At 39.8% G+C, this 26,569-nt stretch overlaps 1 protein-coding gene across 3 annotated transcripts in view; it reads right to left on the minus strand.

Annotated features, from left to right (window-relative positions):
- LHFPL6 (LHFPL tetraspan subfamily member 6) overlaps positions 1-26,569 on the minus strand; it is a 398,883-nt gene that overhangs the window by 147,235 nt on the left and 225,079 nt on the right. For all 3 annotated transcript variants that reach the window (XM_012469848.3, XM_012469847.3, XM_012469846.2), the window contains exon 3: positions 23,401-23,499. In XM_012469848.3, coding sequence (XP_012325271.2) covers positions 23,401-23,499 — 99 coding nt within the window. The remainder of the gene's footprint in view (positions 1-23,400; positions 23,500-26,569) is intronic.

A 26,569-nucleotide genomic window follows, 5' to 3' on the forward strand; every position in this document is an offset into this window, starting at 1 on the left:
AAAACCTCCATGTTTACAGTGCCTTTCCTTGAACTTGAGCTCCATGGAGTCCCCATTTATTTCTCTTTCCCCACAAGGTCACTGCTGAACACTCAGAGTGCCTTGTAGCCATATTGCCTGAGTCAGGATATGATAAGCTGACTTCATTTATCCAGGCAGAATATCTTTCATCTGTGATATTTTGAAAATTTTAACATGTTAATATTTCAATGTAAAGTTTGGGTAAAGAAGAAGCAGGCATATTAGATTTTATCCTTGTTGCCGTACTAATAACAAAAGCAGGAAAGTTGAAGGATCAATGAAAAGAGGAAAAACATTTATATTTTTAAATACCATGGAAAAAAGTTTGATAGGTCTTTTTCCTCCTGAATAAACAGCTTCATGCCTAATCATATTTAGACTAGCTTGTTTGCATATGCATTAAAATAAAGAACAAAAAAGATCTGTCATGGGACCAATTCCATTTTCTCTTTGTGAAGTTACTAAACAAAGGTGTCACTAGTAAATAAACAAAAAAAAAAAACAAAAAACAGGCATTGAACCTTTGATCTAAACATACAACAGCTTTAAATAAAACCTTTTTTTTTTTTTTTTTTTTGAGATAGAATATCTCTCTGTGGTCCAGGCTGGAGTGCAGTGGCATGATCTTGGCTCACAGCAACTACCGCCTCCCTGGTTCAAGTCATTGTCCTGCCTCAGCCTCCCGAGTAGCTGGGATTACAGGCACACTCCACCATGACCGGCTAATTTTTGTATTTTTAGTAAAGATGGGGTTTCATTTAGTTGGCCAGGGTGGTCTCAAACTGCTGACCCCAGATGATCTACCTGCCTTGGCTTCCCAAAGTGTGGGGATTACAGGCGTGAGCCACCATGTCTGGTCCTAAATAAAAGTTTTAAAGGGACAAGTAGTAAAAACGATATGTCATGTGCCTGTAAAGAGAAGACTACCAAAACTTGGTTGGTGGGTAGAAAATGTAGAAGTAAAAAGGCTGAGAGAAGAATGTTTGTGGGGTGTGGCTCCTTTAAAAAGCTCCTTCAGGGCCAGGCACAGTGGCTCATGCCTGTAATCCCAGCACTTTGGGAGGCTGAGGTGGGCAGATCATAAGGTCAAGAGATCAAGACCATCCTGACTAACATGGTGAAACCCTGTCTCTACTAAAAATACAAAAAATTAGCTGGGTGTGGTGGCATGCACCTGTAATCCCAGCTACTTAGGAGGCTGAGACAGGAGAATTGCTTGAACCTGGGAGGCAGAGGTTGCAGTGAGCCAAGATCCCGCCACTGCACTCTAGCCTGGGCAACAGAGGCAACAGAGAGAGACCTCGTCTCAAAAAAAAAAAAAAAAAAAGCTCCTTTGTTTATGTCTGTTTATTACAGTAAGTATAAACTCATATTGATTGTCAGGGTTGTCCTGTACACAACCCCAAGGGATCTATTTATTTTGCATTCTATGCACTTCCTAATGGATATGCCTTTGGGGTGGGGGTGGGGCAGGCAGTGCTGCACACAAGTATAATGGGAATAGAGCTCCCTGCATAGTATTCCCCAAAAGAATAGGTAGTGAGGAGGTGTGTGTAATGGTAGAATCCCCCAAATCCCATGCATTCAGTTTATTTACAAAATATCCCAGGAGGCACTGGCCATCTTAACACCTCCTAAGTCACCACAGCAGCACTATAGTGGGTAGGAACAGCACTTCCCCTGAAAAACTGCAGCTCTCCACTGCTGCTGTGAATGCACTGAAATACAAAAGAAGTGTGCCATTGAGTGCCAGCCCTTATATTTATTGGCCATCTACTGGATTGCAGCCTGAATTACACCACCAAACAAAAATTCTAGCAGCACACATCACTGGTGAAACCCAGCACAAAAATCTAGCCACAAATAAAGATCCTGTACAGAGCCTTGGGCCTCTGAAAGCACCCAGAAATGAAGCCAATCGACTATACATGACATACACCACAGTCAAATCATCAGAGAAAAAAGAATATTAAAGCAGAAAGCCCCACCCAAACAACAGCAATTTCAAAAAAATTAAACAACACCAGCCCTCGTCAATGAAAAATAATCAGGCAAGAACTCTGGCAATTCAGAAAGTCAGAGGATCTCCGTACTTCCAAATGATTGTACTAGCTCCCTGGAAATGGTTGCTAACCAGATTGAAATGGCTCAAATAAAACACATAGAATTCAGAATATAGATGGGAAAGAAGTTCAATGAGATTCAGCAGAAAGTTAAAATCCAATTCAAAAAAAAAACAGTAAAATAATCCAAGAGTTGAAAGAAGACATGGCCATTTCAAGAAAGAACCAAACTGAACTTGTAAAATTGAAAAATTCACTACACAAATTTCATAATACAGTTGGAAGCATTAACAGCAGAATAGACCAAACTGAGAAAAGAATCTCAGAGCTCAAAGACCAGTCTGATGAATAACTCATTCAGGCAAAAATAAAGAAAAAGGAATTAAAAAGAATGAACAAAACCTTTGAGAAATATGGGACTATGTAAGGAGACCAAACCTATGACTCATTGGCATTCCTGAGAAAGAAGGAGAGAGAGTAAGCAATTTGGAAAACATAGTTGAGGATAAAGTCTACGAAAATTTCCACAATCTCACTAGGGAGGTCGACATTCAGATTCAAGAAATTCTAAGAACCCCAGGAAGATGCATAGTGATCAGACTCTCCAAGGTTGACATGAAAGAAAAAATCTTAAAGGCCATTACATAAAAGGGTCAGCTCACTTACAAAGGGAGCCTCATCTGGCTAACAGATTTCTTAGCAGAAACCTTACAAGCCAGGAAAGATTAGGGCCTATTTTAGGTATCCTTAAAGAAAACAAATTCCAACCAAGAATTTCATATCTAGCCAAACTAGGCTTACAAGCAAAAGAGAAATAACCTGCTGCCACAAAAACACACTTAAGTACCTAACACAAGTCCTATAAAATAATCACACAATTAAGTACACAAAACAACCAACTAACAACATGATGACATGATATAAACCTTGAATGTAAATGGTATAAATGCCCCACATAGAAGGTACAGAATGGCAAGTGGGGTAAAACAAATAAGACTCAACCATCTGCTATCTTCGAGAGAGACCCATCTCACATGTATAAGAATAAAATAATGCATAATGACAGAGGGTTCAATTCAACAAGGAGACTTAACTATCTTAAGTATATAGACACCCAACACTGGAGCAACTAGATTCATAAAAGAAGCACATCTAGACCCATGGAAAGATTTAGACAGCCACACAATAAAAGTGGGGGGTTTCAACATCCCACTGACAGTGTTAGGCAGATCTCTACAAAAAGAACTACAAAAACTGATAAAAGAAATCAGAAGTGACACAAATAAATGGAAAATCATTCCATGCTCATGGATTGGAAGAATCTTTATCATTAATATACTCATACTGCTCAAAGCAATCTACAGATTCAGTGCTATTCCTATCAACTACCAACATCATTGTTCACAGAATTAGAAAAAAAAATTCTAAAATTCATATGAAACCAAAAAATAGCCTGAATAATCAAAGCAATTTTAAGCACAGAGAATAAAGCTGGAGGCATTACACTACCTGACTTCAACTATATAATAAATTTACGAAAACCAAAACAGCATGGTAATGGTACAAAAAAAGACACATAGACCAATGGAACAGAATAAAGAACCTAGAAATAAAACTGCACACCTACAACCATCTGATCTTTGGCAAAACAGCAAAAGTAAGCAATGGAGAAACTATTCCCTATTCGATAAATGGTGCTAGTATAATCGGCTACCCATATGCAGAGGAATAAAACTGGACACCTTCCTTATACCATATACAAAAATTAACTCAAGATAGATTAAATATTTAAATGTAAGAACTCAAACTATAAAAATCCTAGATGAAAACCTAGTAAACACCCTTTCAACATAGCTGTGGGTAAAGAATTTGTGGCTAAGTCCTCAAAAATAATTGCAATGAAAAAAATCAACAAGTGGCACCTAATTAAACTAAAGAGGTTTTAAACAACAAAAGAAACCATCAATGGAGTAAACAGACAACCAACCTACAGAATGGGAGAGAATTTTCACAAATTATGCATCTGACAAAGACCTAATATCCAGAATCTATAAGAAACTTAAACAATTCAACAAGCAAAAAAACAAATAACCACATTAATAAGTGGGCAAAGGACATGAACAGATACTTCTCACAAGAAGATATACAAGCAGCCAACAAATATGTGAAAGAAAAAATGCTCATCATCACTAATCATCAGAAAATGCAAGTCTAAACCACAAGACACCATCTCACACCAGTTAGAATGACTTTTGTTAAAAGGTAAAATATAACAGGTGTTGGCAAGACTGTGGAGAAAAGGAAACTTATATGCTGCTGGTGAGAATTTAAATTAGTTCAGGCACTGTGCAGAGCAGTCTGGAGATTTCTTAAAGAACCAAGAGTTGAACTACCCTTCAACTCAGCAATATCACTGCTAGGTATATGCACAAAATAAACTAAATTATTCTACTAAGAAGACACAAGCACCTATACGATCACTGCAGCACTATTCACAATAGCAAAGGTATGTGCCCACCAACGGTGGAATGGATAAAGAAAATGTGGTACAAATACACCATGGAATACTACGTGGCCATAAAAAAAAAATCATCATAAAGGCCATTATGCTAAACAAATTAATGCAGAAACAGAAAAGCAAATACCTCATATTCTCATTTATTAATGGGGCAAAATACTGGGTAAATGTGTACATAAAGATGGGGACAACAGATATTGGGGAATACAAGGAGGAGGAGGTAGGACAAAGGTTGAAAATCTACCTATTGGGTACTATGCTCACTTCTTGGGTGACAGATTCAATCATACTCCGGATATCTGCATCACGCAATATGCCTTTGTAACAAACGTACACATGAATCCCCAGAATCCAAAATAAACATTGAAAAAGAAAAAAAAACTGCAGCTCTCATCTCTAATATGACTCCAGCATACAAGGCTCTTTTGACCTGTTCTGTTATTTATTATCAGATTTAGGGGACTGAATGGTAGGATTTGGACTCTCTTAAAAGTTGGACGACACCTTTCCCCAAAGCACGCAATGTGCCTCAATGTATGATGTTCTAGCTTAGAATATTGGAGCCACTTCAACAAAAAGACAAGATTTTTTTTAAAAAAAGACCCCCCTCATCTTTTTTGTTTGCCCTACTTACTCCACAGAACTAACCAGAAGATAAAATGCAGATGTGTTCATCAGTAAGAACTGATACACTCGAGCTATGGCATTAAGCATTCTCCATAACCATGCATGTCAAAGAAAGCAGAGATTTATGCTCTGGTAAAGATAAGATGTGTATCTGCAAAGAGCTCATAACAGAACAACGCTATGTCTAAGGAGACGTGTTAAAGGTGAATTTTGATGGGAAAATATATGTCAGCCTTGTAAATTGTATCCAGTGTAGGTTAATCCATTCTGTAGCTGGAGTAGGAGGAGTAAGGAGAGAGCTCTGCAGAGACATGCATTAGAGGCAATGACCAGCTGTTCAAGCACTAAGCTCAAATAGGAGCACATGTTAGATGGGCCTCAGATTGAATGGGGCAAAAAAAAAAAAAAAAAAAACTTTCTGAATTACAAATGCATTCTTTTATATTCAACAGTATAAGTTTCTTTTCTGGATTCCCACTAAAATTTTACTACAGAGTCATATTTTTATTTGCTCTGTTGAGTATCTCTTGTCCCTGCAAAAATGTTCTAGCTCCACTCTTGAGGTGAGAGACTGTGGGCAAAAGAAAATAACAGCTTTTTGCCCATTTATTCGTACCAGTTACTGTCTCCCAAAGAAATGGTGCTGGTCATCATCAATGCAGGAATATATCAGAAAATATCTATTTGAAATCTCATGCTTGCACAGCTGCTCAAATTTGTGAAAGGGCAGGATGCCCTGACCAGCAACTAGACTTGACACAAGGGTCAGCAGTGCTGAACCCAAATTATACACCAGAGGATGGAAGACATTGCTAGCCATCATCATTATTACTAATGCTGTCATTATTAACACTTTTCTGAAATCTTAACAATTTCTAACATCAGAATGAAGGTTTAGAAAGCAATCTTCCTTTCTTTCAACTTTTGAGCCTCTAGAAATTTTAAACATGCTTTGCATTTGTTATATTTTGCAAGTGGAAAACAATAAGCATAAAGAAAGTCCATGACAAACAATACTCAGCACTAGGAAATGAGTTCCATTTCTTTTATTAATAATTTTGCATGTAAAATATATCAGTATACAGTCTGTAGATTAGATAATAGCATTTTATCAATGTTAATTTCCTAATTTGGTAATTGTATTGCTAGATAAGAGAATGTTATTGTTAGGAATTACTCACTTAAATATCTAGGGTTGGGAGGGCAGCATGTCTGCAAAGGAAGGAATGGGGCAGGAGGGAGACAGGGACTGATAAAGCCAGTGTGATGAAATAAAACATTAAGGGAATCCAGGTGAATGGAATATAAGACTTCTTTGTATTATTCTGTAGCTTTTCTATGTATCTAAATTACTTCAAAATCAAAATTACACAAATATAAACAAAAATTTAAATATATGTAGGCAATATGGTTTGGATTTCTGTCCCTGCCCAAATCTCATGTCAAACTGTAATCTTCAATGTTGGAGGAGGGGCCTGGTGGGAGGTAACTGGATCATGGGGGTGGATTTCTTTCTTGCTGTTCTCATGATAGTGAGTTATCATGGATCTGGCTATTTAAAAGTGTGTAACACCTTCCCCTTTCTCTCTCTTCCTCCTGTTCTGGCTGGGTAAGACATGCCTGCTTCCCCTTTGCCTTCTGCCATGACCGTAAGTTTCCTGAGGCCTCCCCAGCCATGCTTCCTCCACAGCCTGTGGAACCGTGTACCAATTAAACCTTTTTTCTTTATAAATTACCCACTCACAGGTAATTCTCTATAGTAGTGTGAGAACTAACACAATGTGTGTATTTATTTGTATGAGTATATACAAAATTAGTGGGGACTTTTGTAAGTAGAAGGAGCAAGAAATCAATAAACATGCTGACCAGATGACATGCAAAATGAGACACTTGCATCATGGCCACTTTTATTCTGTCATTTTCCTCATGAAAATATTCATTTACCCTCTTACACTCCATTTGCAAGTGTGGCTCTGTTAAGCACAGCACACGGTGAGGTAGCTCAGTTGGTTCCTGCCCTCTGGTCACATCCCATCTAACACAAAACTTCATCCCATTCCTGCCAACCACAGCCAACTGAGCAAACAACCTACAAATTGAATCAATTAAATAAAGATGACATCCCAGTACGAATCAAACAATGTTCCTGTGAGACAATATAGGAGGTGGATAAGTGTGCAGGACCTGTGTCCAGCGGGGCAGAAACAGAGCATTATCCATCTTCTCCAGCAGGAGCTGCCCAGAGGACGAGGGCCACGCATCGGGGCACAGAAAGCCCATTTTCCTCCATAAAATGTCCGCAGCCTGGCAAGGTAAAGCAGTAAAATATTCTATGTGGGAAACAATATTTCCCACTGAAAAAAAAGGGATTTTTCCAGCTGACGCATTTGAAGGATTTTATACAAGCAAAGCCTGTCTTCTAAACAGAGAGACTACAGGATTTCTTTGTGCAATCAAAGTCATCCTCAGGCAGCTCCAGCTGTGAGTGCTCCTGGCAGACAGGAAGGCAGAAGGGATGGAAGGCAGGATTAGAGGAAACGGATTAGACCTGAACAGGACAGAGCCTCTTTTAAATTCAAGCCTTGTCAAAAGCCAGTGCATCACACCTCCATTTCTGCGTCCTTTTGACTTTGTCCTTGTCACTTCTGCCACCCAGAGCAACACAGCATCACAGATTCTAGGGCCAGAGGGACATGGGAAAAGGTTCATTTAGGTCATGGGTTGGCAACCTTGTTCTGAAAGAAGTCAGACAGTAAATATTGTAGTTCAAAAGCAACCACGGTCACCAAATAAACGAATGAGCATGGCTTTGCTCCGATAAAATCTGATTTACAAAAACATGCAGACTAGATTTGGCCCATAGTTTGCCAGCCCCTGATGTAAGCCATCTCCCATACTTTCCCAATGAGAACACTGCTGCCCAAGACACCTACAGGGCTTTCCCATGTGTGTGGAATGTGTTCTCTTCAATAGCTGAGTCTTTGTTTGTAATTTGTTATTTCCTGGCTCCCAGTCTAAAGCAAGCTGGTGATGCTGGGTTATTCTTATTGAAAAGTGCAGTCCTGAAAATCTTTGGGTACATATAGCACATAATTACCTGCCTGCCCTTTTAATTTTATACACCCAGAACAAAAAGGCATAAATTTGTGTGGAAAAAAAACAATAAAACTTTTTCATCAACAAACCAGGACATTGAGACATATATACATTGGGACATGTATTGCTTAACAGTGGGGATACATTCTGCTAATGCACTATTAGGCGATTCTGTCATTCTGCAAACATCATAGAGTGTACTTACACAAACCTAGATGGTATAGTCTACTCCATTACATAGCTCCATCCTAATCTGGCGGGTCCACCATCACACATGTGACCCATCATTAACTGAAACATCGTTATAGTGTGTGACTGTATTTCATGTCAATATAAGTAAACTACTTATGAAAATAAGATCAATGTAAAACAAAAGGGGTGGGGTTATGTGGCAGGGAAGAGAGTGGAGATGGGCCAGTCAGAGAAACTGGCCCTGGAGGACCTGAGAACTAGACGTTCAAGTGATGTTGCTTGGTATCGCTGCACAGGAATAAACTCTCTTCATTTCCCCTCTTATCTAGAGTCCTGTGGGGTTGCCCTTTCCTACCACACCAAACCTAATTACTTTTTCTTCCATCAGATCCATTCAGGGTCCTTCCTCCTAAATTCCACTGGGTAAAGGCCCTGTGTCATCCCATCCTGAAATCCTAGTAGGAAGCACATGTCATAGAAAGGGTGGCAGATGCTTTGCCTACTTATCATTCCCCCAATGCAGAGAAATGGCAAAAGAAACAGAAACACCCTGGCTCCTCCAGAAACAGAACCACATTTCAGCAGGACGAGTGGAACAGCTTGCGAATTCTTATGATCACACCAATCAAATGGACCTCTGTTCTGTGGCCCGGCGGATAGTTTTCTTAACATTTATATTTGTGCCACTTAACACATAAAAAATGGTTTACCCTTTGTCTTGTGTGGCCAGGTATACCTGCTAGCACAGCTGCTATTAATCCTTGCCCCTTAGCACTAAATCCATCCTAAAATTTCCTTAAAGAACACGGACTGTTAAGATGATAAGGCAAACACCTTGGCTCTATGTATAGTGGTGGCCTTTGTGTTCACACTATGAACTGACACAGAATCTGATCTCCAGGTGGGGGTGGCTGAGATAACCAGTCAGGCTTTATTTAGCCTGACTGTATGGATTTATCACTATTTGGTGATAAAGACTATCCTTCAGTTTCTCTCTGTAGCTGCTATTTATAAAGGCTGGAAATACCTGAAACCCAGCTCCTGTGACTCATGACTGCCCAAAAGAGAGTGTGAAAAGACCCAGTCTGTCTCTAATTGCTGCTCCTTCATGTGAACTATGGCTGCAGCCATTTTCCTATAAACCCATGTGAAGAAGTGCTATATTTCATCCTGATGTCATTTATCTGCCCTCCCTTGTCTATATTGGTCATTCTTCCACTGGCCACCAAGCAGTCTTTGAATATACTCTCTAGGTATCTGGTTACATAGAACTGAATTGCACCAAGCACCGCTTTGATGTTGATTAGCCACCCTCAATCTAAAAGGTTTTCCTTGATGATTCCTTTTCGCTTGTACAGTAGCTCTTGGGAATGAATCTCATTTAATTTGGTCAAGCACAGTCTCAAGACTCTTTTCGGTAAATTACAATCTGTTGAAAAAGTGTGAGACATGGTAAGCTACTTTTCCACAATCTCATTTCCAACTTATAATGAAAGCAAGTCTCAGATCAAATCCTCCTACACATACAGACACTTATTCACAAATAGCCATCAAAAAGCAGGCACAAAAGATCAAACTGACCTGGGAGCTAGTTAAGTCCTAGCTCTCTTTTTAGGTATTTGGACTACCAACTTCTTGAAAAAACCACTAGGGAAAATTCAGCAAGGTTCCAGGGCAGGATTCTATTCTCTCTGGCAACAAACAACGAGAAATCTTCAAAACCAAAGACCAGAAACTGAATGCTTTAAGGATGATCATTCCTAAGAACAGTGAGGGCACAGATGGAATGCATCAGTAAGGCTGTACTGGGTATCAAAATACTGAAATATGTACCTCTGTCTGTAGGTAAATAGCCACCTGCCCCAAGTTCCCCCAAAACATTTTCTTCCCTTGGAAACCTTAGGGAATCCTTGCCTCACATCCCAGAATCCAAAGAGCTAATGCCTGGCAAAGGAGGGCCCCATGGGAACCTACCTTTGCACGTGGCCAGCACTTGTTTTAGCTCACATTTTCACAGCGTGTGACATATTGATTATTAAATAATTTGAATATCACTCAGACTTACAGTGATAATACTATGGCTGGATAAATGCTTAAATCTTTTCAAGCAACAATAGGAAGTGTCTCTAACTACTTATGTGGATTCTACCAATCCACATTCTTGAGTATCTTTAATTTCACCAATGAAAGCCCATTTTTAACATTCATCATGATATTTAATAAAAACTAATTCTACCAACAAAAGTCCATTTTGACCATTGCTATGTTAATTAGTAAAGCTTTCAGTGTTGGTCAAGATATAAATAACAGAAGCACTTGTGCTAGCATCCATGAGAATCCACTCTGGAGTACGCACTTGGGTTCTGGCTTCCCTTAAATAATATGCATATCACTGTCTATGATGAAATATTTTTCAAGGAACTATAGGCATTGTAACAGTAGTGTCAAGAACTGTGAAGGGTTTGATAGTTTATTTGCAATTTAACAAGTTATACTATCACAATTTTGTGAATGCTGGTATAAAATAGGAGACTCCTGGATCAGAGACAAAGGACTGCATTACTCACAACACAGCAGGTAGCATGAGCCTCATGTTTATGTCCAGTCCCCTTGCAATCCTCTCCTCACAGGGGCTGATGCAAAACAGCCCAGATGAATGCAGCAAACATATGGGGTTTGAGTCACAGATGAGGAACTCAAACTGAGGGAACATGAATCTTTCATAATGGACTGCAAGAAAATCTGCCCAATCTTTATTTGCCTCAGAGAAAAGTATTATTTTTATTATAATAGACACTAAACATACCTGTCCTCTGCTCTACTTTCAAGACTATTTACTATACAAACATCTTTGAAAAGATAGTTCAGAATAGAGTGTCTCTGCTGACAAGTTGTGCTAAGACACAAGAGATCTGTGAGGAACCATCTCCAACAGCAGCACTAATGAAATTGGCTAAGATCCTAAGTGGACGCATTTTCAATTCACTAGGAAGGCTGAGCACTCATTTTCACAAATATGATTTTGAATTAGAACTGGTGCATGGCATAGATATAAACATGGGAACAACAGATACAGGGGACCACTAGAGTGAGGCGAGAGGGAGAGGGGTAAGGGCTGAAAAACTACCTATGGGGTACTATGTTCCCTACCTGGGTGATGGGACTATTTGTACCCCAAACTTCAGTGTTACACAATATATCCATTTAAGAATCCCAAACATGTACCCCTGAATCTAAAACAAACATTGAAATAATAAAAAAAGATGAAAATGTCTTAAAAAATAAAAATAAAAAGGAACTGTTGTGTGGGAGTAGTTATTTGCATAATGCTTTTTGTAAGCAGAGGTGCTTTTCTCTACAATGTCCCTTAACAAATATTTTCACAGATAATGAAATCAAGTCAAAGGGGTTCAATCATGTTCTAGCTTTCTGTGGGGATTTGAGGACTGTTGGGAAGCTGGGTCTAGAGTTCAGATCTCTAAGCTTTCTCACGTTAAGACTTCCAAATGTTGTTTACTAGAGGTTCTAAGTCTTCAGGTGTCAAGAATTTACTTGAATAATAACAAAAAGCTATGAATACTCTCTCCAGAAAAAAAAAAAAAACACATGTCTAAAAGCCTATAAGAATTGCACAGCATTTCAGCAGGTTCTCAATTTCTCTGAAGTCTATGATGGACTATGAGCCACTTAAATGGTCTGGAGACCTTAAGTTAAAATCAATCTGAAGATCAAAGGCTGCCATAACATTTAACTCTTTTACCAGTGTCATCAAAACATTCAGTTGCTAACCCAAACTAGCTTACTTAGCCAGATATCACATAAGCATTAATAACATCTCCAGCTGACCAAAACATGACCCCAAATCAGGAGGTTAAAAACTACTAGCCAGAACATATAAACATAAATGCTTCAAAGATATAAAATCTGGCCGGGCACAGTGGCTCTCACACCTGTAATCCCGGCACTTTGGGGGGCCAAGGCTGGTGGATCACTTGAGGCCAGGAGTTCAAGACGAGCCTGGTCATCATGGTGAAACCCTGTCTTTACTAAAAATTACAAAAATCAACCAAGCACTGTGGTGCATAGCTGTAATCCCAGTTATTGAGTAGGGTGAGACAGGAGAATCAGTTGAGTCCAGGAGGCAAAGTTTTCAGTGGGTGACAGAAGATCTCAAAAAAAGAAGATACAGGCTTGTCTCAAAAAAAGAAGATACAGGCTGAGTGAGGTGGCTGATACCTGTAATCTCAGCAAGTCGGGAAGCTGAGGCGAGCAGATCATGAGGTAAAGAGACCGAGACAATCCTGGCCAACATGGTGAAACCTCGTCTCTACTAAAAAGACAAAAATTAGCTGGGTGTGGTAGTTCATGCCTGTAGTCTCAGCTACTCAGGAGGCTGAGATAGGAGAATCGCTTGAACCCGGGAGGAGGAGATTGCAAGGAGCCAAGATTGTGCCAGTGCACTCCAACCTGGCAACAGAGCAAGACTCCATCTCAGAAAAAAAAGATACAAAATCCTCAGAAAAGAGAACCGAAGAGTGTTGCTTCATTGTATGATTTTAAAATGATTTATGATCTTTAGAAAGGGCACAAATTGGAAGTGAGATAATAAAGAGAAACAGGTATCATTCATGACTACAATGAATAATCAATAACTGTGAGCAACTGCAAAGCAACAACTGCAAAACCAGAAAGAGCAAAAAAATAATTTGAGTCTTGATTTCTCAGTACAAGGGCAACAGCATTCTATAAATGTCCACAGCTCTCAGGAATGAGTGTATGACAACATAGCCACTAATGTTAAAAACGGGCTTCTTTCTGTTTTATATTTGATATATCCTGGCTGAAATGATGGGAAGAATATAATGGTTAGTATGGTAGTGGGTTGGTTGTTGCCAAGAAAAAGAAAAGAATATAATAGTTGAAAGCACATAATACAAAAAATAATTAGAATAAAACAGCTCAATTTCTTAAATTCTCCTTAAGTACTTTTCCATCTGAAAAGGCAAACTCAGGTGCATCTTTAAAAAAAAAAAAAAAAACTAATGAAAGGACAACATTAAAAAAAATGAAGAAGAATCTTTAAATGGGAGACTAGCATATTCTCCCCAATAGTTTTGTAGCCATATCTCAAGAAATCTTATTTCCCACAGGTTTTCTAACAGATTTCCTTTTTCCCACAATTGCTGAATTCCCCTGCTATAAATCTCTGCAAGCTACTGAATAAAGCTTTACAAACACATAAATAAAAGAGTAGAAATGATCCACACTGAAATAACCAAGCCAAGAAAGACTTGAGAAAAAAAGAATGTAGAACAATTTATATATATTTTTTCCCACCTATCAGGGTATCTTGTTCTTTAAACGATGATCCTAACTTGGATTTCTTTTTTTTTTCTGGGAGGTGGTTAGGCCATTAGTCTCTTAAAAAGTGATGCCATGATTCTTGCCAGGACATAAGTGGCTGAATATATACAGAAACAGGATGACAGCTGCTGTTTCTATGATCAAAAAATTCATAGCAGGTTGTTTTCCTCCTTTCCCTCCCTTCCTCCCTCCCTTCCTCCCTCCCTTCCGTTCCCCTTTCCTTTCCTCTTATTATCCCTCCCAATTTTCTAACCATTCAATAGACGGCAGATACATGGCCTGCCAGTAAGAATCATGTCTATCTTATTCACAATTTTGTTTGTGGCACAACTTTTGATGCCTAGAATGTGCTTAATAAATATTTGCTGAGGAAGTAAGTGAATCTATTGAACACCAAACCCCAAGCTAGGCTCTGAAAATCCTATCCCACAGGTTCATCTCGACCTGGAAAGCTGTGTGTAGGGAAGCAGATCAAATTTGATCTATGATTGTACAGAATGGGGTCCTTTTTCCCAAAGCGGGACAAGAGGTATTTCCTAAGTTACAAAGTAGAGATGTTTCTGCCCTGATTTTGATAATGTGGAACCCACTGGAATGGGCAGGCTGAATGAACGCCCCCTAAAAGAATGTGGCAATCTCTCTATCTCTGGAGTAAAGGCAGAAAACTCTTCACCTGATGGAAAGAGGCCCCTAAGAAAGGCTGAGTAACCAGAAAACGTGATTATTGTTGCCTTGGAGGTACCTGGACACTTTGCCCAGTCATATCATCACTGGCCAGGGTGGGCTCCCTCGGCCTGTAGAAGTTTCCCTGCATCATTTGGAGCCAAGTTCCTGAGTGGCCCCCATGGGTTCCTACCCAATTTGGGTCTTTGTTTAATTCACAGCAGCTGCCTGGCTTTCCTGCCATTTTCTTGTGCTAGAACTCTGGGTGAGGGAATCCAGGCTCATGCTGGGCCTTCTAAATGACTTTCAGTGACTTGGATTTAAGTGTCAGAAGTTTGGAAAACATTCATTTAATAGGCATTTGGGAGGTGGGACATCATTGCTGCATTAATGACCTTAAATTTGCCTACATTTCAATGCATATTAAATACCTTACTATTAACCAACCTCCCAAATAGCAATCTCATAATGGAATAATCCATTTACTCCAAGCAATGACAAATGTATCAAGTGTTTGGAGTCTCTTCCTGAGCTGAGTGACAGACACTTTTAACTGCTGCCCTCTGCCAACACTTGCTGCTTGAGTCAGGAGAGCCCTGCTCTGGGACACAAGTCAGATGCCCACAGAAACTGCACAGAGCCTCAGCTGCCTGGGCTGCCTGAGCATGAAGCTACCCAAAAAGTCCACAGGAGTCATAGGAGCCTTCTAGCTTCTGGCCAAAATTGATACTGTCACAGAGATCAGTAGCAGGTTCTCTTGCTTGAGAGGCACCCACTCATACCAAAAGTTCAAAATTAAAAAAAAAAAAAATTATACTTTTGTTTGCATTTTTACCCAACTGACTTACCCAGATATTCCAAACAGCTTTTTCTCAAGTCTGATTAGATTTGAGAGACGAGACAGCATGAGTCAGGAGTCAAAGAGCTAAAGTACATGTGTCCAGAGAGATGTGGGATGGTCACTGTTCAGATTAGAGTAGAAGAGATTTCTTTCTTTGATTGAAAATTGGAAGAAACAGACTCTCATCTTTTTCAACACTGAGAGGCTCTGAATTATGAGTTTATGGTTCTGCTCTTAAGAAGCCAGCAGCATAATTTCAAGAACAGGAAACATGATGGCTTCTTAATCAAATTAAATAGCAAAATGAAAGCAATAATTACTCAAATTCACTTGGCAAAATAGCGAGACAAATTAATTGAAACAGTACTTTTGATCACAAGGATATAATTAGAAAAATCTTTGGTGGATGGGAATATCTCTGAGGCATGAATTAAATCAACTGGATAACCTGATTATAAAGCCCTTATGCTTAATGTGTAAACCCAAACTTACTGTTGTGGAATATAAAAGGGATAATAAAGACTGATCAGCAAATATGCATTAAAATGGTCCTGTCCAATTGCAAACACGACTGGGCTTTTATTATGTGCCAGATGCTATGTGACACTATGTATTCTTATTACTGGTACTGTTTATTCTATCAGCACTGTTAACACCTGCTACGACTGACCCTCTGTCCACAGCCACAGGCTACACTGATGGAGGACCGCAGACAATGAAGTCTGAAAAGGAAAGAAAAGACTGAAATGCCTTTTCTCCTCTTTACCTCATCTTCCTCTCACAAATCCCACTACTTCTCAGTAAAATCGAGTCTTATAAAACTCTACATGCATCTAAGCTGAACCATAAGAAGCACGTGGCATTCCCTGGCAGCCATGATCTCTTTGAGTGGACAGATGACCAAGCTGGCCCAACTAGAGTGAGGAGAGAGACTTTGCTTCCATTCCTGGGGAGAAGCTTGTCCTCTCCTTTTGGCATGAACAAGGATGTTTAGAGCCACGAGTGCCAAACACACTTACAACCATAGGGAGAACCGATGTCAAAATGAAGCCAGCCTGCGGATGGCGATGGTTACAGCCAATCTACAGACAGTTCTTCCTGAACATGGCCCTTGCTATAATAAGAGATCTTACATGTCGTCTTTGTTTTGGCCTGTTTAAGCCAGATTTTTGTAACCTGAACCTAAAGCATCCTAGTCTATACAAAACGTAATGAATGTTTGTTAAGCAAGGCAAGGTACAAAACAAAAATAACATTCTATACAACTAAGGACAATTGTTTTCAAAGTACGCTCACTGACCACTTGCACCTAAATCACATGGGATACTTGTTTAAACCACAAATGAAAGAATTATGCAACCTGCCTGAACTCTTGTTTCTCTGTTTTACAAAATGTGTGGAATCACACCGACTCCTTGCTTCTTCATAAATTAGTGTGATCCAAAAGTAAGCAGAGTAACAGTCTGATTTGTGAAAGGGAACGCTTTTTGCAAAATTGCTTCAGACCTTTGCATGTAATAAAATATAAACATGCTTGAGAAAGAATCAATAGGATTATAAAATTGTTTTTAAGGTGTATAAAAAGAATTTCTCTCCAATTCTCCTTTCTAAGTAAAAGAGTTTTGTTTTTTTTTTAAGTAGGTTATTCCAGATTCCTATACATTATACTACAACCACAGATGTAAGGTTTTTATAAAGTCCTTCTTGTCTATTATTTACATTTTTGAACTTAGTTTAAATGTTTTGACCTTGAGAGGTTCTTCTTGCTCTCTAAAACTAAATAAAGTATTATTTTGTGCCATGGCTGCTACTGGGAATTAAAACCTGTCCAAACAGAGAAGCAGTACATAAAGTAGCCTCCTTCCCGACTTTTCCTCCTGCCCTCTCTGCAACCTACTTCTCCAGGTCACCCCAAACCACATCCAGGCTCAAACCCTTTACCTACCTAAATCCTACACGGGCTGAGAGCTCTGCCTGCACAATACCTCCTGAGGAAGCTCCCAGGTGAGGTCAGTCCCCTTGAAATATGAGATAGCAACTAAATATAAGTCAGTCTACTTTCAGTTCCAAGTAACAGTAAACAGGCCTCAAACATCACCCAGTATGGAAATAAATTACTGTGTGTCAGTGAGGATGGACGTTCCTAGGGAAGGCCAGCTTCAGGGATGACTGCTCCACACACTCTGGCTTCTCTGCCCACCTCTACCCCTGCAGGCTGCTTACTCCTGCAGGTCCCCATGGTCAGAGGGGGCTGCCAGAGGAGGGAGAGCCAGGAATGTGTGGCTTCTCCCTTAAGCGTGGGATCCCATCTTCCCCAAGATGCCTCTAGACTCACTGGTTCAAATGAGCCTAAGCCTTCCTATTCCATGCCAGTGTTAGGGGTTGGGTGACCAAGGCTGAGGTACAGTGTTTGCCACCTTCCTCCCCACTGCCACCGAAAACTGTAGTTATTTATACATCGTACTTGGGTAGTTGGATGGGGCTGCTCAGTGCAGAGTCTTAAACTCTCCTGGGTCCGGACCAGCTGCCCTGAGAGCTGCAGGGATTAATAAATGAGCACAGCTGAAACGTAACCATTTCTGGCACACCAGAGGTATTCTTTGCCTGAGATCAGGGACTCTCAAACTGTGGCTCCACTGCTTGTTTTTGTAAATAAAGTTTAATTGGCAAGCAGCTAACAACCATGAGAAAATGCTCAACATCACTAATTATCAAAGAAATGGAAACCAAAACCACAATGAGACATACCCTTTCACACCAGTCAGAATGGCTATTACTAAAAAGTCAGAAAACAACAGATGCTGGAGAGGCTATGGAGAAAAAAGAATGCTTATACACTGCTGGTGGGAATGTAAATGAGTTCAGCCACTGTGGAATGGAAAGCAGTTTGGAGATGTCTCAAAGAACTTAAAAAAGAGCTACCATTCAACCCAGCATTCCCATTACTGGGTGTGTGTGTGTGTGTGTGTATATATATATACTTTTATTTATATATATATAATAATTATATATATTTTTTATTTATATATATATAATAATAAAATAATAATTCTACCAAAAGACCCATGTACCCCATATGTTCATCACAGTACTCTTCACAATAGCAAGGACATGAAATCAACTTTGGTTTCCATCAATGGTGGATTGGAATACAGAAAATGTGGTACTTATACACCATGGAATACTACACAGGCATAAAAAGGAATAAAATCATGTCCTTTGCAGCAACATGGATACAGCCATTATCCTAAGTTAGCAAACACAAAAACAGAAAACCAAATACTGCATATTCTTGTTTATATTAATAAGTGGGAGCTAAATACTATGTACTCATGGACATATATGTGGCAACAGTAGACACTGGGGACTACTATGAGGGAAGGAGGGAGGAGGTCAAGGGTTGAAAACTAGCTCTTGGTTATCATGCTCATTACCTGGGTAGTGAGATCAATCACACCCCAAATCTCAGCATCAAGCATTATACCCATGTAATCAACTTGCACATGCATTCACTGAATTGAAAATAAAAGTTGAAATTATAAAAAAATAAAAATAAAATTCTACTGGGACCATCTATCTTTTCTGCAGCATTAAGTAGCTGAAACAGAGACCATATAACTTACAAAACTGAAGATATTATCAGATCCCTTATAGAAGTGTTTGCCAATCTCTGGCTTACACGCACCAACTAGTGTAGAATAACGTCGGCAAGTCAACCACAATTTCCATATTGCACCCAAAACTTTTCCTTTCTAACATACTTCACGTGTATATTATCTTTTGAACATCTGCTTCCCTTGCTAATTTTAAGTTCCCTCAGGGCAGTGAATAGTGCCATTTTATTCATTGCTGATGCCACATCCCCAGCACCTAGCCCATGGGCTGGCACATTATAAGCACTCCATACATATTTGTTGGCTGACTAATTGCGATAAATGCACTACTTAAATACTCTTCTATGTAGGAGCAAAAGCAATTATTTCTTTCAGGATGCTCCAGATCGGAGAGTAACAACATATCAAAAACAGCATGCCAAAAAAGAGACACGTATTCCCAATAAGAAGGGCATGAGCTTTAATAACATCAACATTTCACAACCCTTGGGAGGAGGATCTGTCTATGTGTTGTCTCCTTTAAGAGGCAGAAACAAACTTGGATTCTTAGAATTGGAGAGGCAGGGTTGGGCAGAGACAAGCAGCATGTTTGCTGGAGCCTTTTTTTTTTTTTTTTTTTTTTTGAGACAGAGTCTTACTCTGTTGCCCAGGCTGGAGTGCAGTAGTGTGATCTCGGCTCCCCACAATCTTCACCTCCCGGTTCAAGCTGATTCTCCTGCCTTGGTCTCCCAAGTAGCTAGGATTATAGGCGGGTGCCACCACACCCAGATGATTTTTGTAGTTTTAGTAGAGATGGGGTTTCACCATGTTGGCCAGGCTGGTCTCGAACTTCTGACCTCAGGTGATCCACCCGCCTTGGCCTTCCAAAGTGCTGGGATTATATGTGTGAGCCACTGTGCCCGGCCTGCCATCTTAACCAAGAATGCTCACTCATGACCTCACACTGTAGCTCACCAGCTACAGTTGTTCCAGGTACCCTCTCATTTTAACTTCATAATTTGTGACTTCACTAATTCACTGAAGCTCAACTTTCATTAGTGTTCAGGGGAATAGTAATGATTTTTAAAAGGTAGAAAGCATAGAGTGTAAAGTGGGAGGGGCAGGTGGGGTGGCTCATGTCCATAATCCCAGCACTTTGGGAGGCTGAGGTGGGCGGATCACTTGAGGTCAGGGATTGGAGACCAGCGTGGCCAACATGGTGAAACCCCATCTCTACAAAAAATACAATAATTAGCTAGGCATGGTGACGGGTGCCTATAATCCCAGCTACTCAGGAGGCTGGGGCTCAAGAATTGCTTAACTTGGGAGGCAGAGGTTGCAGTGAGCTTAGATCTCTCCACTGCACTCCAGCCTAGGCACCAGAGCGGGACTATCTCAAAAAAAAAAAAAAAGGAAAGTGAAATGGGATGGGCCTAGAGGTATCTCTATGCCATTTTCTCTTTAGGTCTTCTATTCAAAAAATACATAAGAGTCCACAAACATAACAGAGAAGCGGACCTTGATAAACCCCAAAAAACTTATGAGTGAACCTAGAACTCATTTCATCTGTGGATGATGCCAGTTTTTTTTTCTCATCAACCAATCTAAGGAAATTTAAAAGCACATGAGCAGAAATGAAAACGACTTTATAGTTTTTTTAAATTGCCAGCATGGGTTTAGAGAGTATAACTATTACCACTAGTAAAGAGACAAATATTTTTCAATGTTTAGTTTGACATTCAAAGTTTTATTCCACAATGCTGGGACATACAAAATACTGGGGTGCCGTAATGAAAACTGCAAAAACAGGACCTGAATTTCATTACAATCTGCTAATTAATATAGCAATACACAATAACAACAGGTCAGCACACACGGGATCATAATCAAGTTGAGGCCTGTGTTGAACAGCCAAGAATGCCTCAAACACTGGGGAAAGAAAAATGCCAAGCCCTGTATTAAAATATCTCCCCTAGACATGGTTTGCTTTCCAAAAAAGAAAACGAAAAAAAAAGCTGGCAGTCAGCTTTGCACGCCAGCATCTCAGCATTTTTTCCCCTTCTCTACATTTATGGCAATCCCAAATTAAACCAGATTTAGGAAAGTCCTGTCATCAAAGAGGGAAGAATAGGCAAAAGGAAATTTATTTGTTTTATCCATGCAAATTAGGTAGTTTTTAGAGCAGTCTTTTCTACCAGAAGAGCCAGTATTATTTTTGATAGAACTAGGGTGGCTGTCATCCACTAAATCAAATAAAAATTGCATTATTTTCAAATTCACAGACCTTTGCTATTGTATCATACCTATCCCTTTTTCTCAGAATCTATCAGAATTTTTTCATAGATGTTCTAACATAAAAATTTAAAATTAATATTTGGAGTATAGTAATACTGCCATTAGACCAATTCCTCACAGTTTTTCTTCTTAAAATACTTAATGTAAAAAGTAGATGTCTAAGGTAGTAACTAATTTTGTTACTAATTACGTTACTATGTACTAATTATCAGAATCTCCGTCTGTCCATCCACACAGTAGAGGAAAATATATTTGATATCACTTGGCAATGATGGGCTTCAGGACATGCTACCCTAAAATGCAGCACCTTGGCATTTGAGAAAATGGCAGAAGCAGGAAAGTCTCTCCCCCTTCCCCTGCTGCCCTTCTCTCCTAATACATGTCATAAAACCTAGAAAGGATTACCTGACCTTCATCTGAAGCAGGTCATAAGACCTTCATTGGAGAGACGCTGTCACTATACCCGGAAGAAAAGAATATTCTTATCTCCCGATACAAGGACACAGAGAGGAATCTGAACAAATAGGTCCTGCTAAGTTCTGCAGCTTATCACCACTAGATCACACCCGCTTTGTCCAATCTGCTTCTCCACAACAATCCATTTCTTCATTAAACCTAGCATTAAAAGTATACAGGTTTACCTGTCTTTCCAAGTCTTCATTTCTTTATGAAAGTTCCCATGTTATGAAAATTTTCTTTTAAATAAATATGTATGCTTTTCTCTTGTTAATCTCCCTTTTGTTGTAGGAGCCTTAGGTTTGAATCTGGCAATGGGGAAGATAAAATACATTTCTTTTCCTATACAATAAGTGTTTTATGGGTTCATATTCTTTGATCTAGTGATACCAATTCTAGAAAAAGATTCTAAGAAAATAATTCAGTAGGAAAAACACTTATATTCATTAAACAACTCATCATAACATGTCTTAAAACAACAGAAACTGGAATAGACTAAATGCCCAGCTAGAAAGAAATAAGAAAGTGGTTAAGTAAATGTAAGTTTATCAAGCAAGTGAAATATTACCCAATTATCACAAATTAAAATGATGCAAACCATGGAGCAATCTGCAAAATATTTTATATATTGCAACATACTACACTGTGGTTACAAGTGAAAACTACCTGAAATTTTCTTAATAGTCTGCAAAAAACCAAATTTTTGAGTTAAGAGCCCTTTATCAGGGCCAGGTGTGGTCGCTCACACCTGTAATCCTAGCATTTTGGGAGGCCAAGGCAGGCGGATCACGAGGTCAGGAGTTCAGACCAGCCTGACCAACATGGTGAAACCCTATCTCTACTAAAAATACAAAAATTAGCCAGCCTTAGTAGTGTGCACCTGTAATCCCAGCTACATAGGAGGCTGAGGCAGGAGAATTGCTTGAACCCAGGAGGTGCAGGTTGCAGTGAGCCAAGATTGCACCATTGCACTCCAGCTCTCCAGCCTAAGCAACAGACCAAGACTCGCCTAAAAAAAAAAAAAAAAAAAAAGAGCCCTTTATCAATGTGCAAATTGTCACCCAATCATTGCATTTATCAGAGTGGCACCTTACTCTTCCTGTTGCTGGAATCCCTGTGGTCTCCTGATGAGCTTTTCCCATTCCTTCCTTGTGTCTTTGCTGCACTGTATTCCTCACATGCAAGGAGATTCCATCTAATCCTGATAATCCGCATGCAGCACTTTGCTCACGACTGAACTCCGTTCTCACCTCTTTATTAGACCGCTGACGTGAACCTGCTTTGGATTGCTTAGCTTTTATCATCATTTCCTTGACTGTTTTGTTGCCTCCTCTTCTCAGACTGCAAATTCTACAGAATTATTTCTAGCCCATGAAATGGGTAATAAATACATGATTTTGAAAAATGAAGTAATCAATAAGTATAAACTCTTCAGGGCAGGGGTCATTTCTTATCTTTCTATCTACAATATTCATCATAGTACTGGGCAAACAGTAGATTATCAATAACTCTTCACTAAATAAATGGATACATTTATATTGTTACACATGACTGTTGGCTGTGATATCCAGATAGATTTTTCTCATCTGTTGCCTTTCCAGTTTCTGCTTCTATGAAACCTCAGATGAGGTTCTTTTTCTAACAGGAATGCCATCCATGAAGAGAGCTTACCCAGGTCAAACTGGCCAGAAATGTAGCCACAAGTCTGCCGGACTTCCTCACTGTCCCAGCCCAAGGGGTAGAGGGCACAGCCAGCACCAATCAATAAGCCTGCAAAGAGATAAGACAAGAAGGCTTTACCAGAGCATCTCTGTATCACTAGATAAAGGTGGTGGGATCAATATTTAGCAATATAACAAGACTATAGCATCTGCTTTTTGGACAGCACCAGCCACAACTCTTTTAAGCAATCTAAGGGCGGTTTGACTCCAACAATTTCAAGTCTGCTTAAAAGAAAAAAAAAATCTTGATGGCACAGTTTCAGTCTAACTTGGCCTTTTAGAGCATTAAAAGCCTTGCAAATCCTGTTTAGGAAACACAATTTTGAAGCTTTTTTAATCGCTCTTGTAAAAAGCCAACCAATTCCACCATTAATCCATCCAAACAAGTATTTCAAGAGCAAGCAAAAGTTCCTAATAGGCTATGATTTCTTGATCATTAGGTTTTTGTTTCCTATTTAAGAATCAAAATAGAATGTTTCAGCATTGTCAAATTTTGCCAGGGGCAGAAAGAACATAAAGAGTTTCATGAATGGGCTTGGCACATTGATCAAACCTCTGAACCGTACTGCCCATTAATATGTGGTGTTGAGAATCACAGAGCATCCACGCATCTCGGAAAGACTCAGGAAGACAGACATTTATTGTAATCTAAGTACTCCGTGCAGTTAAAACCAAAAGTTTTGATGACGAAACTGAAGAAAGTGACAGTTTTCTTTTAATATAAATTAAGTTATCCTGGCAGCAATCCCTGAGCTGACAGCTTTCAATCGGTGAGTCTTTAGTTTGCATCAAAGCCTAATATGGTTTTACAAGAAGCTAAATGAGATTTAAGCACTCACTCTTTGAATCTGTGGGCTAATCTGAAAGTAAGATCTTGTTGTGTCAATCACAGGTGTTATCAACACCTGTGAGTACCGCAAATGTGCTGAACTCAGACGACCAACAGATACTAGTCTAACGAGGGGGAAGTGGGTTATCAGGCGCTAAATGAGAGTGCCCCCTAAGTGAGAAAATTCATTAAGATGGTAATGTGGAGGAGGATGGCAGGGCCCCAATGTATCTAGGAGAGGAGATCTTCAACATTTCTGCACCAAGTCCCTTCCCGGCCTTCTTTTGTCCTTTTCCTCCCCAACCCCATCACACCTGGTAGATAAATTGAGTAGCAGTAATCCGTACAAATAATCTGTTTCCTCATAGATGTCTAAGGCGCAGCTAGCTGCTTTCCATCCCTGTCTTCAACCGCCCTGCAAAGCTCCAAGGAAAGGCCTCCCTCACTGCCACACCCATCCTGATACATTTCCTACCCTGGTAATGCTTACTCCAATCTGTCCCTTAATTGACATGAAGGGCCCTCTATATGCAGTGCAGAGGGCCATCTGCTTGTGTGAGTGCTAGAAAGAATCATTCAAACTGCAAATCACTAGTCCCAGGATGTCCTCCATGCAACTGCATAAATATAAATTATGTCAAAGCTGAAGAATAATCTAAAAGCAGTTATACAAGCTTTTGCTGATGAGGCAAATGTCCTAGTGGCCAAGTTCCTTGGGTTTTTTAACTCAGGATAGAATGTACAGGACTCTAAAGACAACTCCAAACTAGTTTTAGGCACCATCAAGTAAAGAAATTATCAATGAGAATGCAAACTGAATTCCATGAATGTTTAATAAACAATGAGGTACCTTCTCTGTGATACTCATGTCTTAAATTAATAGGTAGCACCACTTTCTGATAAGATCTTGTGAGCAATTTTTTTAAAGGATGACAAATGCAGAAAGGCATTTGGACAAAAAGTATTTAAGTGTAAGAAAATGAAAAATACTAACATTTAAGCCAGGGGGCCCCAACCCCTGAGCCATGAACCAGTAAAGGTCCGTGGTCTGCTAGAAACTGGGCCACAGAGCAGGAGGTGAGCAGCAGGCAAGAAAGTGAAGCTTCATCTGTATTTACACCCGCTCCTCATTGCTCACATTACCACCTGAGCTCTGCCTCCTATCAGATCAGTGGTGGAATTAGATTCTTTTTTTTTTTGTTTGAGATGGAGTCTTGCTCTGTCACCCAGGCTGGAGTGCAGTGGTACAATCTCAGCCCACTGCAACCTCTGCCTCCCAGGTTTAAATGACTCTCCTACCTCTGCCACCTGAGTAGCTGGGATTACAGGTTCCCATGAAGGGACTCAGCTAATTTTTGTATTTTTTAGTAGAGATGGGGTTTTACCACGTTGGCCAGGCTGATCACCTCCTGACGACAGGTGATCCACCCGCCTCAGCCTCCCAAAGCGCTGGGATGACAGGTGTGAGCCACCACGCCCGACCTAGCATTAGATTCTTATAGGAGCATGAACCCTATCGTGAACCACGCATGCAAGGGATCTGGGTTGTTTGCGCCTGATGAGAATCTAATGCCTGGTAATCTGTCACTGTCTCCCATCACTCTCAGATGGGACTGCCTAGTTGCAGGAAAACAGGCCCAGGGCTCCCACTGAGTCTACATTATGGTGAGTCATATAATTATCTCATTATATGTCACAATGTAATAATAACAGAAATAAAGTACACACTAAATGTAATGAGCTTGAATCATCCTGAAACCATCCCCCTCCACCCAGTCCGTGGAAAAATTGTCTTCCATGAATCTGGTCTCTGGTGAAAAAAGGCTGGGACTTCTGATTTAACTCATCAGTAGTTTCCTCTTTACCTGATAAACAAATACATGAAAAACAGTTTTATTTGCTAACATTCTTTTCATTATGGGTAAAAAATATGTGCCATGAAGTCATGAAAACACCTAGTTTGGCCCAGTCTTATGCTAGTCACTTTGGGACACTAAATAGGAAGGAGCCTACATATGGAACACTTAGGCCAGGGGCTCTCCAAGGGGCAGAACATTTGGCAGCCAGGGTCTTTTGTGGAATTCTGGCCTGTTTTTATGATACTATAACCAGGGACCTCAGTTTTAAAAATCACCCACTTTCTTTTTCTTCCTTCTCTCCCCTCTCACCCCTTTATTTCTTCCCTCTCTAGACACTCCCCTCCAACAATGTACACTTATCTAATTATGTTCTTGCTCTTGAAACAAACCAGGCTGGAGCCCCATTGTGGAATCCTCTCACTTAGGGAGAG

The sequence above is a fragment of the Aotus nancymaae genome, unplaced genomic scaffold (assembly GCF_030222135.1).
Source record: "Aotus nancymaae isolate 86718 unplaced genomic scaffold, 86718_ANA_hifiasm-v0.15.2.pri h1tg000043l, whole genome shotgun sequence".
In the NCBI taxonomy this organism is placed as follows: Eukaryota; Metazoa; Chordata; class Mammalia; order Primates; family Aotidae; genus Aotus; species Aotus nancymaae.